General features: G+C 41.0%; 1 protein-coding gene across 2 annotated transcripts in view; it reads right to left on the bottom strand.

Annotated features, from left to right (window-relative positions):
• Nucleotides 1-122: 122 nt before the first annotated feature.
• b3galt1b (UDP-Gal:betaGlcNAc beta 1,3-galactosyltransferase, polypeptide 1b) overlaps nt 123-17513 on the bottom strand; it is a 39532-nt gene continuing 22141 nt past the window's right edge. For both annotated transcript variants that reach the window (XM_061692840.1, XM_061692841.1), the window contains exon 2: nt 123-6010. In XM_061692840.1, the coding sequence (XP_061548824.1) occupies nt 4800-5786 (987 nt within the window). In that variant the 5' untranslated portion in view covers nt 5787-6010 and the 3' untranslated portion in view covers nt 123-4799. The remainder of the gene's footprint in view (nt 6011-17513) is intronic.

Below are 17513 nucleotides of genomic sequence, written 5' to 3'. Positions count from 1 at the left end.
TAGTTGTTGTTTGCAGTGGTGTGGCATTGCACTAGTAGTACTAGTTATTGTACTAATAGCTACTAGTGAGGTAACAAAAATATTAATACTTTTCAGTATGATCGTGCAGTACAATTCCCCACCACTGCAAAATATAGCAAGAATAATTTGCATTGTTCAAATAATATCCCTCTTTGTCATCTTTATAACGTTTGATACAAATCTTTTATTGGATCTCGTTACAGTTTGCAAGTTGTCATAATGTGGCCAGGCAGCATGTATGAAAAGGTTTTAAATAAGATTGCAAAAACATGTGCAAAGAGTCAAAGTGAGGGGACCAGAAACAGGCACTAAGTAAAAAGCAGCAATATAACTTTATTCAAGTATTTGTTTTTGTTTTTGTTTTTTTATATAAAAAAAACTAAATATATCACAACACTTTGTGGGAGATATCACGTTAGCTTTAAATACTGCAAAAAAAAATGACTTGAACATTTGGCCTTGAAAGGCATCGAGACTCACACAAAAGATGTCAATAGCTTCTGCAATGAACAACAGATATGCAGTACTGTATATTTGCAATATAATGTCTATAATGTCTCAGCAACTGTTGCACAAATCAATTTGCCACAATACAGCGCGCTTAAGCAAGAGCAGCTGCTTTATGGAGGCACAGAACAATGAGAAGGGCATTTGGAGACTAAAATACACATTTTAATATTAACATGAGAGATGGTGGAATGATGACATAATCACAACCCCGACAATGTCATAAACTAAGGAACACTGTAAAGTCACTAAAGTGATTTGATTATAATCCATACTGTTATGTGCAAACCATTGAATTACTGAATGTTTGCGCGTGTCTTTTTGGGGACTGTTTATATAGATCGACTTAATTTTGGTTTAACGGAGCAATGGAAGCAGAGACGTGACCTGGTTATTGATTGAATTAGGTCAACAGTACATGGACAAAAATATTTGGAAACCTGGCCCTTACACCTACAGGAAGTAAAATTGGAATAAAATATGGATTGGTCCTGCCACTCTCTGCCTTGCAGCTAAAACAGCTTCCACTCTTCTGGGAAGACTTTCTCCAAGGTTGTGGAGTCTGTCAGAATTTTAAGTGAGGGCCTGTCTCACCATTTCTGTTCTAGTTCATTCCAAAAGGGTTTTGAAAGTTGGAAGAATACAATTGGGTAAAAGGAGCAATTAAGATTCAGAGGCGAGTCTTAATTTGCCATAACTGAATCTGTTCTGTATTGATTTGTAAACGATCATTTTGTACTGGTCCATGTTCAAGATTGACCAAATCAATGTGGCACTTTAATCATTCCAAGGACCGCAGGGTTTTCCGCGACAGAAAGGTCAACGCGCCGACTCAGCGGCAGTGGAGCTTCATGTCTCACTCAAGGACACTTAAGCAGGGGCAGAAGGTTGTCAATGTGGGGGTTGGAGACAAGGTCAGCGGCTTCCTGAAACAGCATCACCACGCGGCAATGATGTACTGGATATGGACGTCGAAAGTGGACACTCTCTTATTTCTGTCCATGCTGACCGGGGCAAATGGAAATATGAATCATCCGCAACCTTGGTTACAAAGTGGCTATTTTTCTAAATGTTTCAAAAGCTTCCCCTATGTGCTACTGCAGATGGTAAGGAGCATTCAAAATGGAGAATTGGTGTGGGAGGTAAGGGCAACTGTGAACTCGAAAGGTTTTGAAGGAAATTAGAGAGCATGCTGCTGGGCAGGTACACTGTCTGAACACAATCCCTTGCTGAACTTCTTAATTTAGAATTAATATTTGTCATAAGAAATAATGGAAATCGTCGTCATCATAAAATCCTCATCTTTCAAGTAACATTTTAACATTTTCAACTGTCTAAGTGTAAAAATACTGGTTGTCAGCCAATTGGAGGGTCATCACATAAGCTGTATGTATGTATAATGTATAAATATATTGTGTATTTATCCTTAACTTTTAAAAATGAATAAAACATCAGTTTTGGATTCGGGGGCACATTCGGATGCTGACTTACTGTTGATCAGATTGTCACATAGTCAGCTTACACTTACTGACTTAAACTCAACAATACTTTCCATTACAGGTGACTCTTGAAATCTGAACTGTTTTTGTTTTATTTTTTATTTTTTAATCTAATTCCTTATGTTTACTTGCATGTGTTTGTTTGGTATGTTTTGTAATACCAGCCCAAAGAGACATCGAGCCAAATGTTTTGGTTGCTAAAATTCTAATTAGCATGCTGTTCTGCAGTTTGACAGCATTCTATCACCTAACGAGATGGCTAGAGCTATTCTCTATTGCAAAAGTTGGTACATTGTAGGTCGTTGGATCAATTTTGAATGCTCACGGTAACTTTGCCAACATGCTCATCTAAAATCCTCAATTTCCCTTTTTGAATCCATCCAAGGATGACATTGCTGAACCACATCAAAGGGAGAGTCACACAGAGGGTTAGGAATCTAATCCGCTTTTTTATAGTCTAATGATAGCGGAACCGAATGCAACTGGACGTCATCATCGTGGTGAACCTTTTACCCCAAAAGATTTACACTTGAAAGTCAACCGAGAGGGTGGTCAGATGGGAGTTTTTGGTTGTAAACATTTGTTTGGCAAGTGGCACGGCTTGCATACAGATTCTGCCATTGATTTGGTAACCAAACAAAACGGAAGCAGTGTTTTGCTGAAAAGGTCCAATGTCCTTCACCACGAAGAGAAGGCAAGTTGCCTTTGATTCAACAGACATGGATATGTTTATTAATTAACACGGTTTATTAACAGCTAGATTGATGTCTAGGATTTACATGGCGCGGTTCCAGTGAGACAATTTAGATTTTCAGATCCGAATCAGGCCTCATCAAAAATGGGGAAAACATTAGATGCATATCAGATATTTGCCAATGTGAGTGTAGCGTAAACGCAAAGATCAGTTAAACGCCGTCAACGCAAGCTTGACGTCAGCATGCGGTTCCGTCGTCGAAACAGTCATATCGGATGTGTCACTCGTAATGTACATGGAAATAGACAGTCCAAAAAATCGGAATTGGGCACTGACCTGCCATGTACATCGACCCTCAGTGTACTTTCTGCATCCAATGTTAAAGACAACAGATTGAATCTCCGATACTCCAACCTCAGAATCCCCTTTTGAGTCTCAACAGCCTGATTGGGCAAGGTGAAGATCGACAGAGACCAGAAGTCCTCGCAATGTTCGAAAGGGCAAACGCTTGGAAAATGGTGACCCTACATGTTAATACAAAGCACTTATTGACTTGTTGCATGTGAGGAATGTTCTGCTGGACCTTGACCTTGTGAAAACATTGACTGCAAATACCAACACTATGAATCATCTCATGCATTGACTGACAGCCAGAGGTGGAATTAGCTAAGCACCTTTTCCACTAAGCGGCACAGTTCGGTTCAGTTAGCACACACATACTGACAGTCGGGCCTAATTTGAGCATTTTTCTTCCCTGCTGATCAAAATTGGCAAAGACTTGATTGCCAGATGTCTCTAAAAGATTATCCTGACTGATTATCTTGTGGTGTGGCGTGTGTGGTGTGTTAAGAGCGCTTTTACCTCCTATACCTGCTCTGAAAACAGTTGGCACCAAAAATCGTAAATGGTAAACCTGTTCAATATTCACGATGACAAATCCTTGCGTGTGGTCAACACGGGCACGGACTTCGTGATTGTGACGTAAAGCGGAATAATATAACCAATTAGGAAGCGACCAATGCCACAATATAAATGATGAAAAGACTTTGCAACCGTAGTGTAGTCACTAGATTAGCTAACAGTTAGCCTATCTTCTTTCCTTACTACTTTTCCTTCTTCATATTTTGTTTGGCTTCAACTAGGAGACTGTTGGTGGCGATGTGTTTGGTGTGTGGTGTACGGTGTTAGTCATCTTGAGTACACAACACACTGAAAACAGTAAAAACACCTGCCTATTTTCTTCTTGTCATGTGTGTACCCCACTTTACCTTTCATTCCTTAAACAAGCCGTTTCTCGTTTACAGGTGTCTTGCAAACTGCTTACGTTGTGTTTTGTTTTCTTGAATCGGCTAAATAGCTGAAGTTTGAAAAAGCAAAAGTGATGACATTTGCCCAAGATGAAATGACATTGCAGAGATCTGAAATGATGTGTGTGGTGAGGAAGAATGTAGTTACGGATATCTGAAATGTTCTTTTTCACCATGCAAAACTGAATTACAGACGTCTGCTAAACATATCGAGGCTAGTTGTTAAACGTTGAAAGGGCACAGTGCAGGGTTTATCGATGTGACCCATGGCAAACTGAACTGTGCCTATTGGTGGAAGTGCGGCTATTAGGAATAGGCATGATTGATAAATCTATTATTTGAGAGAGGATTTTAGGGGAATTAATCGGCTACAGTGTTCCCCGCTTATTCGTGATTCACATATTCTGACTTCACATTGTGGCATCTTAGCGCCAAGGAACTATGTTGATGTTAAGTGAGTTGAGGAGCTCCGTGTCGTGCTTTTCCCTCATCTTGAACCGGAATTATAAACTGTTTTAGGAGGACGTCAATTACTTAGTAGTACCCCACGAACAGCGGAGAAACATTGTAATTCATTTTCCCCATAGTCACTTGAGGAAATAAAGTCAAATGTCCATCCCTGGTGGTTGTAAACACGCGGATGGATGTTCACCATAACTTATCTGATTGCAGCAGCCCTCAGTGTTTTTAGTCATTCCATCATTCAGTCGGTGACCGATGATCTTCGAAAAGGAGCAAAAGGCAAACAAGCGTGTGGATCGACATTGCCCATCAACATCTCAGGTGCTTCTTGCTGGACATGTCATTCCAAACACGATGCATCTCCTCAGGGGAGATCTGGTGGACAGTGATGACCCGCCTGTATCTGCACAGGCTGTAGGCCATCTTCCAGTGATTAAAGCCAGTGTTCTGATAAGGGTGTATGCCCAGCTTACGCAAACACAAACCCACATACACATCCTCCAGGTGCAACAGTCTGGTGTGCAGCGAAGTCTTGAAGATGAGCTCGGCGACATCTGACGAGAACACGTAGCCGGTGCCCGAGCAGAACGGTGGGTATTTGCTCTCGGGATACAAGTCTGTGGACATGTACCACTTACTACGCATGTCCCTTATAGGACCCCCGTGGATCACGTAGCCAGTGAAGTATCTCTTTCTCGGCTTGGTGGTGGGTTTGAGGAGCTTGTAAAGCAGGTTGTCCATGTTGACAAAGACATCACTGTCGGTTTTCATGACGTACTGCGCTTTGGGGCAGAAGGTCGCCACCCAGCGCATTCCCATCATAGTCTTGAGGGTGAGGTTGTGGTAGGAGTCGATGAAGTCCTCCACCACGATGTCGTGGAAGATCTGACTCTCCTGCTCCACCATCTGGTTGAGGACAGCATCCGTGTTCCTGCCCAGGAGGAAGATGGTGAGGATGCGGAGGTCGCTGAAGGTGCTCTCGTCGCCCCAGGTCTCGCGGATGGCCTGGCGGGCATCGAACTCCTTGTGCGTGGTGCTGATTAGGATGACCAGGAAGGGAGTGCTGTCTGCGCACTTCTTGGGCTCATTGATGATAAACTTGTAGGTGTGTGCATTAAGCGGGCGTGTTCGGATGTTGGTAAATGTCACGTTTTTGGCAGGTTTCACAGTCTTGCGTATAGGCATAGACATATGGCCGACATAAGTGGACGTCGGCCGAGATAAACTCAAGTACCACAGAGCGCTTGCCCAGCACACTACTGTCAGGAGGTATAGACAGGACACTTTTGAAGGCATTATGCTGCATTTAAGTGTATTGTGGTGAGCTGGATTTTATAAGGCCATCTGTCCATGTACAGTATTTCACCCGGGAAGCAGCATTGAGCTGCTCAGGTGTGCAGTTTGACATTAATTGTCATTCATGGATTACTTTACAAAGGCGTGAGGCTGTTTGCATTTCAATGCAAAGCCGCTGAAAAATTCATGGATGTCCAATTTATCTGCAGTGTTCCCATTTATACCTGAAAGAGAAAGAAGAACAAAACTACCATTAATATGTGATGTTATATACTTAATATTAATCATACGTGGAACAATCTTGAGCTAAACTCCATATATATGATACGATTAAGAATTGGTGACTTGTGTAAAGCTGGAAAAGGTTACAAAAGTATTTCTAAAAGTCTTGTTTATCAGTCCTTGGTGAGACCAATTTTTTTCTGAATGGAGAAAGTTCAGCACTTTGATTTTCTTCCAAAACGTGGCCATCCCGAATAGATGACTGCAAGGGCACAGCGCATAATGCTATTGAGGTCAGAAAAAGAACCCTCGAGCAGTGGTTCTCAACTGTTGTCATCATGGGACCCGCATTTTCCTGTTGTTGCAGAGCCATAACCAGAGATGTCAAAAGTACTAGTATTCAGTATCTCGGCTCCGTCCAATACTCCACAGCCTTGCTCCATTCACCGCGCATACAGTATAGCCACACAACAGAGACACTTGAGGGAAATTAACTGTTTATTACGTTCGCTGGCCCACAAGCTAACGAGCCAGCGAGCTAATGAGCTCGCGCGACCACGGCAGGGTCGTTTAATATATCAGCACCTCGCTCTGAGTTGTTGTGTGTGGGTCTCCCCACACATCAGAGACCCAGGAAATGTAGCTGTTTATTTACCATAACCACAGCGGCACATTATTCAGCGAGTAGCTGACTACAGACACACGCACACAGCGTATGAGCGAATGTATTTGGTTCACAGGTGAAGGGCTCGTCTCTCGTGCTTTCAGCGGACACACCCGGAAAATCCTGCAGCTCGGCTCTTATTTTTCATGATTTCAGAGCCATATTTTACATACATGGTGATTTTTTTTTTTTTTTTTAATTCATTCAAATTTGGCAGGCTTTTTTTCCCAAAACACTCTTCTTTGTGGTGTGTCAAATTTACAAGACATTTTTTTGGTCTCTGGTGGGTCTATAAATAACAATGGGATTCATGGGTGAACACCATGGAGGAAGCCATTGCTCTCCAACAAATTATTGCTGCACATTTGAAGTTTGCTAAAGAGCACTAGGATGTTCCAAAATATTATGTGTACACATGAAACCAAAGTTAAATTGTTGGGGAGGAACACACAATGCCATGGTACAGGACATCAACATCAAAATTTTAGCCCAACTGTGAAGCAAGGTGGAGGGGGCATCATGGTGTGGGGGTGCTTAGCGCTCAGGGCCCGAACAGCTTGCTATCGTCAATGGAAAAATGAATTCACAAGATTATCATGATATTTTGCAGAAGAACTTGAGGAAGAACTCAAAAGAGGATTGGTGTTGCAACAGGAAAATGATCCAAAACAAAAAAGCAAATCAAGAGAATTGCTTCAGAAAATATATGTGAATAGTTTATATATTAGTTTATGTGAATTCTGTTAATGCTTGTGATTTAGATGAAGATCGGACTACATTTTATGACCAATTTACGCAGAAATTTAAGAAATTCCAAAGGGTTCACAAAATGTTTCCTCTCACTGTAAATGAATATCATTAATTATTATTAATAAGGCGGCACGCTGGCCGACTGGTTAGAGCGTCAGCCTCACAGTTCTGAGGACCCGGGTTCCATCCCCGGCCCCGCCTGTGTGGAGTTTGCATGTTCTCCCCATGCCTACGTGGGTTTTCTCCGGGCACTCCGGTTTCCTCCCACATCCCAAAAACATGCATTCATTGGAGACTCTAAATTGCCCGTAGGCATGACTGTGAGTGTGAATGGTTGTTTGTTTGTATGTGCCCTGCGATTGGCTGGCAACCAGTTCAGGGTGCACCCCGCCTCCTGCCCGATGACAGCTGGGATAGGCTCCAGCACAACCGCGACCCTAGTGAGGAAAAGTGGCTCAGAAAATGGATGGAGGGATGGATATTATTAATAACATTTAGCAACGTTGTTGTTTCAGAATGTATCAAACGGGTAGCCATTCGTGTTAATCACCACACCACCCAAGAAGTAGTAATAAATGTATTACTGTCGACTCAATCAGCGATTCAGTCTTGTTTTACAACTCTTAGACAATGTTCAGTGTGTGTGACATTTTACAGCACGCACGCTGACGTTCCATTTCAATGCATGCAAAGTTTGTGAGTTGAAAGAAATTAGGCACATCATGTCATCTTTTCTTCCACTCCAAAACTGGAAGTCATTTGCAATTTATGAAAGTCAAATCAGGCACAGATGAATATCCATAATTAAAAAAAAACTGTCCTGAAAAATGGGTCTGCATTGATGGATACAAACTGATGACATGATTTCAATTTAATGTAGCACAACTCAAATGACTCTCACTGTATACACAAGTGACTGCATTAGGATTGTAGTTCAATGTATCTGCTCGTGAGCGGGAAATTAGTCTGACACGCTTTGTCCTTCTCAGTCGCAAACATTGAGCGCGCTCCGTCTTTCAGCTTAAACCTTGTCTTCCGCTCTAAAAAAACAACAACTCTTATTTAGGGTTTACATAACAAAACCATAAATCATAGTGTTGATCAACTATATGTGCAGGCACATGCATTTGCCAGGACCAGCGGTCAGGCAGAGTGTAAAGACCAAGGAGGGTTGTGGTTATTGTGAGGTTAGTAGATGAACGCGAAAGGGAGGGATTACTCTAAACCGACACCAACAAGGTGTGTGTTGCGCATACACACAGGCTCAACTACGCGAAACAGAGGGCCATCTGGAAGCGAGCAGCTTTGCGTTTCATGTTGATATCTTACTTTCCACACTGGAGTGTAATAATTTATGAGACAGAACAGAGCCAATATTTATGTGGCTGCTCCTTTTGGGTGCCAGAAAGTCAAATATAAACAACTTATTTGCGTGCCCACACACACACAAACACATCTAGAGACGCACACTTATGAATGTTTAAAATTAGGACTGTGAGACAAACGTCTGTCATGTGGCTTTCCAAAACATTTTCAGACAAATATGTAAAAGTGGTAAAAAAAAAAAAAAAAAAGATCTGGAAATGAGATATGTACTGTATGTACTGTAAATATGAACAGGGATCTATATTACAGAGGATATAAAAAGTCTACACAACCGCTCAGCTGGGTTTTCCCCTGGAACTCCCTAAAACAATCCTGGCACTCTTGAACAAAAATTAACTGTCCTTCAAAAACTGTTCACAGACACCAGAATGAGCGTGTTCGCAATAAAATATTCAGGCAGAAATAAAGTTCAGTTCCCGTTAGCCCAAAAGTTCACAACAATGTGATTACACATGTGCAAATTATACATGTGTAATCACATTTGGAGATGGGCATATCCAATTAGTAGTGCAGTGGTCCCCCACTCACACACACAAGGAATTTGTCTCCGGTAGTTGGAGCCGCTCTAATACGACAAGACAGACATTTTGACAATAAATACTTTTCAGACATAAAAACACACTACGGACAGTCTAATAAATAATAATAAGTTTTGTCAGAGATGTTTTTGAGGAGTTTTTGTACAATACAACATATTGTATGTCCATTTTTTTAACGCAAGCTTCAATACAAATGAATACATACATAGTACACATTTACATCACTCGACATACATGTACATGGTACACGTAATAAGCACATACAGTACATGATCACTTACATGTGGAAACATGTACATATATATTTAAACACATGTATATGCCCACATATATACACACGTATCTTAAACCCACATAATCACAACCACCATGTACATGAATACATACAGTATTTTATATTTTATGCGTTCCGAGTGCTGACTTTTGATTTTGACTTTTGCAATAAAGGTTCTCAAAATGATATTATCTTTTTCTTTCTTTCTTTTGAATCAATTTAGCTTTGCTATAGGATCATACAACCTGATATTTCGTATTATGTGTCATTCTCTAAATAAACTATATTATTGTATATTTAGCAATGTAGTGCCAAGGCATCGTATTGAATAAATCAAAACTGAAATTGTTTAAAGAAAATAAGCTGCCGATATGTTGTCACTCAAAATGATTCAAAGAAAGAAAATATCATAAAAATGTAAATAAAATACAGTATTAGCATTGTTCAGAGTTTTTCTGGTGACGTGTGCTTGTTTTGGCTGAGACGCAAATGTTCCTGACAAAATATGTCGAATGCTCCTGAGAGGGGATGATAGGGCTTGGCGTTTCTGCACACATCCAATGGAAAATCAATACATACAATGGTATAAAGTTAAGGAAACACATTTTAAGATATTTATCATTGTACTGGTATGTGTGCAAATGTTTGGCCAATAGGACCTCGGAGTTTCATTATTCTGCCACATTTTCATGATGAATGAGGGATTTTGATGAGGACACCAAAGGCAATTTATAGTGATATTGACTAAGCCCTTTTTCCAGTACAACACCAGATGTTTGGGGTGTTGAATGTTTCAGCAGACGTAGCAGGTATTAAGGCTGTGTATTACTGTAGCATGCAGCCGAGCCTTAAGGCGGGCTGCTCGATCTGTGCCGAGCTATTACTCCATTCAGCCACAATAATGGATGTCAAATTCAGAGTCAGACATAAATTCTGCAGTCAATGGCATAAGGGACGGATGACTGTACTCTATAACAGCACTGGACTTTAAGGGCATGGTGTACACTTAATGAAAACCACAAGAGAGGATTGAATGAGCAGAATAATTAGCCTATAGTCCCAAAAGAGAGGCAATTTGTCAGGTTTTATGATATAGCAAGAGCTTAGTTGTATAGGGTGAGGGGAATAAAGACAAACATTGATCAAATTTTGACATAACTTTCTCCGAGCCTCTGGCCCAACGCTTTGGTGGACTGCTTTCTAAAAAGGCTTATTATACTCTCCTCCACACACAACAAAAATGTTTTGATTCATGGCTGTAAGGCCATCAGTAGACAGCCCTCCAAAGTGTTTTTCCAATAACAACATCGCTCGCCTAATACATTGCCACATTCAATTTAGCAGTTCACACAAAGCTGCAAAACTGACCTGGAGAGAAACATTTCTATGACATTACCTTGATTTCACTAATAACTACAGGTACTGTCACCCTAAATCACACAGTCCATTTAACAAACACCCTTGTGTTGTACGTGCTGTTTATGTTCATTGATAATAAATTAGTTGAATTCATAAAAGTAAATTATAAAACTGGTGTTGGTAATGTTTTGCACACTGAGCTCTGAAAGATTATAGAATTCGGGAGTCTCACACTCTACAGTGACTTAAGGTCGAACAATCTGTTCTTTAAAGTTGGTCGACATCCAATTTGTTCGGATTGGGAAACAATTTTACTATATAGAAAATAGCGCTGAAACAACTAACGTAAACACTACTCCATGTCAAAATAGGTTGGTGTGATAGCGGCGAACCAGGCAGAAACTCCGTAAAAGACAGACTGTCCAAAGTTTGGGATCATTTCACACTTAAAAAAGACAACAAAAATGTGGACACATTGCACTTGCAAAGCAGAACTTGTGGAACACAACAGCCTGCCAACATGCGGTAACGTATCAAACGTTAGCTAATTTAACAGTAGTCCCACGTTTTAGTCAAAAAGTGAAGTCGCGACCATATTGATCTCATTATATATATATATATATATATATATATATATATATATATATATATATATATATATATATATATATATATTTATTGAAGCTTTATGCATAATACCAATACAAAATATGCATATGATGTGCCGGAATTATTATTTGTTATTTTTGTCCACTGAGTGTCGCCATCCTCATGTTCTACTCTGTGGCATCTGTGACTTTGACTGCGTGGGTTTTCTCCGGGCACTCCGGTCCGATTTCCTCCCACATCCCAAAAACATGCATGGTAGGTTAATGGACAACTCTAAATTGCCCGTAGGTGTGAATGTGAGTGCGAATGGTTGTTTCTTCCTATGTGCCCTGCGATTGGCTGGCAACCAGCTCAGGGTGCACCCCGCCTCCTGCCCGATGACAGCTGGGATAGGCTCCAGCACGCCCGCCACCCTAGTGAGGAGAAGCGGCTCAGAAAATGGATGGATGGACGGATGGAGTTGGCTGTTTGGAGCTCAGGTTGGCAGCAGACTGTTAGAGGATAACCCTTAGCCAGTCTGCTTGTTCAGTGCCTCTGGGCGTCAGTTGTGGCCTATGCATGTGCTTTTTATCTTAATTATTTTCAATAAAGTGATTGAAATTGCACCAGTAGCTGTGTCTATCGTTGACCAACTGTGGAGAGATTACAATTCGTTCTAACAAGCCTGTTCGCTTTGCAGTAGGCACATTGTACTTGATCTTCTTTTTTGAAGTGTGAAATGATCCCAAACTTTGGACATTCTCTGTCTCTTACGCACCCTTTCCTCTGGCTCGCGCTTATTGCTACATGAGTCTGCAGCAACAGTCAGTGTGCAAAAACTATCACTGCAAAATCCGGTGATGTAGTGAAAAATCTGCGATATAATATTAAATATGTGCAGTTAAAAAATCTGCAATACAGTGAGACGGCGGATAGTGAATACCACTGCTAGTTAAAACGTATTGTAAAGTCAATACCCCTGCAACTGGTCAAGGCTCGACGCAGCCGCTGGTGCACTTTCAATTGGTTTATTGAACAAACAGTAACAAAAAGAAAGAAACACGTTATACTGTACATTCAAACACGAGCTGCTTTGGCCAACACTGACACCCAGGCACTCAACACGCAGAATGGCTTAACCTGAGCCAACAAGAGCAAACAACAATCTCATTCGCTGACACACACACCGTTCACCAGGCCAGGCCCCACCTTTTAATGCCACACACATTCAAAGTCACAGATACTACATTGCAGGACGTAAGGATGGCGACTCATAGTGGACAGACATAATAAATGCACCTCATGTGTATTTCGTATTGGTATTTTTTGTTAAATAATGCTAAATAATTTTTGATCCAATTAATCAATGGAATAATCTGTCAAATACTTTATTCTAAACATTTGTGTTAGCTGCAGCACTATATGAGATAAAGGAAATGGAAATAATCAGAGTCTAACTGTTACCTATCTCAACTGTTTATTCCTGAACAGTTCCTCACAGCTGTTCCTGAAATAAAAAAGCACCGTGGACTGTTTTGCAGTACGTATTTTAAACCAAACCTGCTGCGCCGAAAGTGTCAAACCCTCCTGTAGAGAAATACTGTATGACTGCTTGGTAGACACAGTTGTTCTTTTCTGTAAATTCTGTTTCTGTCTTGTCCCAAGTAATATATTGTCAGGGGTTCCCATTTACTGCGGCTGAGACACTAAAAAAATAAATAAAACTGACGTTGCTCTCCAATGAAACAGTAAACCACTTTACACTCTTAACAGCGCAGAAAAAAATACAGGACCTCTAAGGTCACTCAGGAATATACACTTTCTACACCATTCAGTAATTCAATATTATATTGTATATGTCAAAATTACATAATGGCAGAGGTGGGACCAAGTGATTGCTTTGCAAGTCACGAGTCAAGTCCCAGGTCGAGATAGGCAAGTCCCGAGTCAAGTCGCAAGTCCTACACTTTGACACTGAAAGTCGAGTCGGGCCCGGTGGCACAGAGGACATCTGCCAACCCAAAGTTTGTAGGTTCGATCCCTCAAGAGTCAAAAGACAAAGTGAAAGTGTCCACGAGCATGATTCTTCTGCGTATGAGCTTCTACTTTCCTTCTCCAGACCATGTACATGCATACTGTGTGTTAGAAAAGTCCATACGTGTTTGAATCCGGTTGAAAGTCAGCATATAAAAGATAATTTGTCTGTTTTTCTCCTCTCTCGACCAAGGACGTCAAACGGCAGATGTGTTTGCTTTACAAGAAAAACAATTAGCCTGCTGTCTGAGGTGTGTTAAGAGTGAATTTGTTCTGATAATAGGCTCTGAAACTAGGTCAGGGCCAACAATCTTAAACATTAAACATGTTCAACAATTACGACCAAAAACATTCATGTGTGTGGGGAAAGCCGACGACTCCCGAGTCTTGACTCCGTGAATTGTGATGTGAAACGGAATGTAGTTCATCAAGAAGCGACCTGTTTGAGGAATAAGGAAACGGGCGTAAATAAAAACAAACATGTCTTACAAGAAACAAAAAGTCTGGTGGACCTCGGCGTAGTATCACGTCCCATTAGTTTAATTTGAGAACCCACCCGACTTGACTATAAAGTCCGCTTTCACGATGTATTCAGGATGTATTCCATGCTCTTTTTTTTTTAGTTCGGAATCTTTCTGTAAAGAATGGTTCCCAGACCACCATCATTCCATCCTCTTGTTTGTCCTCTTCCATGCTGCGTTTTGTGTTTCCCGGTTGTTGCTATGTTTCGTTTGCTACTTCGTTTTTGTTAGATCAGATGTGGTCACGCGAGATTTCTGTCTTGAGGACTAGATTCTTGATCAGTGGTGGAATACTATGATCAGAACAGTGTTTGATGAAGGTGCATGATGGGAAATGCTAATTAGAATAAAAAAGACAGGTCTGATCATGCGTCTTACATGTAAAGAAATGTAATGACCTAATGAGAAGATGTTTGCACAAGCCTCGCTGGCCAAGCGTGTCACAGACAGCAGTCAGGTAGTCATTAGAGAGACAGATGGTGCTGTGGATGATAGAACTCTCCACTGACCTATTTGAAAGTGTTTTGTTTTTTTGTTTTGTTATTTACATCTCTACTACTGCGCTATGACGGAGAGTAAAGTCAGAAATTCACACAATGCTTCAGTATTCTGCAGGAAACTTATCGGGTTGATGGGAGTGAGACTCTTAATCGGCTTGTGAATTACTCACCAATAAAAGTCCCAAGCAAGGTTTCTTATTACATAAAGCTATATAACCAACTTTGTCGTCTTGTACATGGCAAACACAATTTCCCGCACAGGAGATGGATGTCGTGCGAAATGAAAATGTCAAAGAAAGTAAAGTGTAACTGAGCTTTGAAAGGTAATAACAGGTACAGAATAACATTAGATCCGAAAAAGGGAACGCTATTAGTCAGTGTGCATGTGACAAAATGATGTGTTGTGTGGGAACACGTCTGTCCCATGGGACCGCTCAGAGAAAACTCCATCTTTGGAGCAGAAACCATCTTCCTTTATTATTATTCTCCATCACAAACTGATTGTCCCATGCAAAAATGACAAGAGCAAAAATTATGTAGCCAGCAGTCTCGCTCAATGAGACTTCAGAAGCATCTGAATCAGATGGGGTGCCATATTTTCTCGACCTAGAAATAACCTGGCAAGAAGGCTACGAATAAACTGGAGTTTCTAGCTGCTGAACACCTATTATGTTTCATTCGGCCACATTTCTGATTTCAGGATGAAACAAGATGCAGCAGGCATGGCAGAAATGATTCCTGGCTAGATGGAGGGGGCAAATTATGGGTCACTTTCAGGTGGCTGTCCAAACCCTGCTGTCATCAAGAGCTTTTTTCAAAAAGGTAGAGTTTCCCTGGAAAGACATTGTGGCACTATCGGTGGCTATATGCATAAATAATTAAACAAGAGGTGACTCTTCTCCAGTCTTTAATCACATCATGTTGAAATACAGTGCTGCCCTGAGATATGACTTTAATTCGTTCCGTCACCACGCTCATAACTCAAAATGCTCTCAAATCATATTCCTACGGTGGCCGAGACAGGTCATAAGAATTGCAAAGGCCACAACAAATGCAAACGTCTCAACACATTAAGGTACAACGGAAGTGAGCACTGGGACTTCCTCTGACTGTACAGTATCATTTGTTCGGGTTCATGGGGTCTCATGATTCTGATTCTGATATTGCCGATGGAATAATGGGCCTCGGTTTATCTTTAATAAGGGAAAATCGATTCCAAAATTATCCTAATCAGGGCTTGACAGTAACTTTCTTTGCTCACCAGCCACTGTGGCTACTGGTTTCCCGGAGTTACGAGCCGGTCAACATTTTTACCAGCCACAAAAGAAAAAAAATAATGCATTCATCAACGGAGGTGAGAGTGGTGGGTGTTGATTGAACTTTTTATCAATCAAAATACATTTGTCAACATGGGGAGATTGAGAGAACATTATATGATTATTTTGATAGTCAACTAGTCACCGATTAGTTTTGCAATTAGTCGACTAATTGGATCATGTGAAAATTCCAGCTTATTGCACCAGCAAGCAGTTGCTCTTATACTTGTATAACTATCTTTAGCTTCCAGCTTGAAGTTCTAAAAATAAAGACAATTAAGTAGTACATTTAACTTTTAATAAACTTTGCAGCTTCTATGAGCATTCCTGACAAGTTTTATGATGTTTATATGTGACAGTGCCAATTAAAATGAACATGATAGTTTGGCCTTTGCGTTTTCTATTCATATCTGTGGTTATGAGGTGACATCAATCACATAACCTGTGTGCTAAGGTTAATGACTAAAGACTACAGAAATAAGAGAATAGTTACTGTTGTAGCGTTTATTGGGGGACATCAAATTGTGCGTACTTTAGAAGAAAACGATGAGTTGGAAGCGGCGCCTGCGTCACTTCCGGGTTATCGTAATTTTAAATTACAGCGTTATAAATCAAGCTATTTGGTATATATGAAGGGCACCATGCCACATTTCTACAAGTTTAATGACGAAATGACGACAAACCTTTTTAATCAGTCTCTTATCGGAAGGTGGCTACATGTTAGAAACTTTGAGTTGTTGACTTTCTAGAGGTTTCGTTCCGAATTCAAACACACTCATAATCAATGCAAGTGGTGAATTTGATCGAAAATTTTATAATAAAAAGGGGTTTCTACAGGATAAAACACAGACAAACACAAAACAAACAAGGTACAGACGAACATTGGCGAAGGAAGGGATTTGTGACGTGAGATGGCCAACGAGTTCCCAGGCTGGACGTCTCTCGGGTGTCTCTCTTTGCCAGACGTTCGTCCGCCTCCGTTCCCTCGGACTGAGTTCGGGCCCCCAAGCAGGGTGGCTCGGAGCGCTTGCAGGAGGCTCGGCTGCCGGGGAACGTCCGATGTATCCTTGCCACGTCGGGTGAGGTGGGCGTCCTGCCTGGCCCGGTCGTCGGCGAATTGGTCGGCGTGATCGAAGGAAGACTTCTCCACCAAAACTCCCAAAGGCTTTTTTTTTTTTTTTTTTTTTTGATACCAGCTCCGGCCCCTTTTATGCCCGGAGCGGGTCAACAAGGGGGGTTTACCCTCACCCTCCTTTTCTACCACCTTCGCGAACACCGAGGGGCTGGACTGTCTTTTGGCGTTATTTTTCCATTTTAGGATTATTTTGTGATTTAAAACCAGTGGAATAAAATATCAATTATTGGATTTAAGACATCGAGACCATCTCCTCACCCTGCATTGTTCCACGCTCATTCTCTTTCATACCTGTAATGAATGTTTCAAATGTTGTGTGAGATATGGAGGACATTATATCTGGTTCAGTTAACAACATATTCGATGTTAGACATTCAAGCTTGCAGCAATACAGTCACTAGTGGCGTTCATGTAAAGTTCTTAAAATATTAACTCCCAG

This window comes from Phycodurus eques, chromosome 12 (genome assembly GCF_024500275.1).
Source record: "Phycodurus eques isolate BA_2022a chromosome 12, UOR_Pequ_1.1, whole genome shotgun sequence".
NCBI classification, from domain to species: domain Eukaryota; kingdom Metazoa; phylum Chordata; class Actinopteri; order Syngnathiformes; family Syngnathidae; genus Phycodurus; species Phycodurus eques.
The sequence above is the reverse complement of the archived record's forward strand: the minus strand, read 5'-3'. Positions and strand labels throughout refer to the sequence as shown.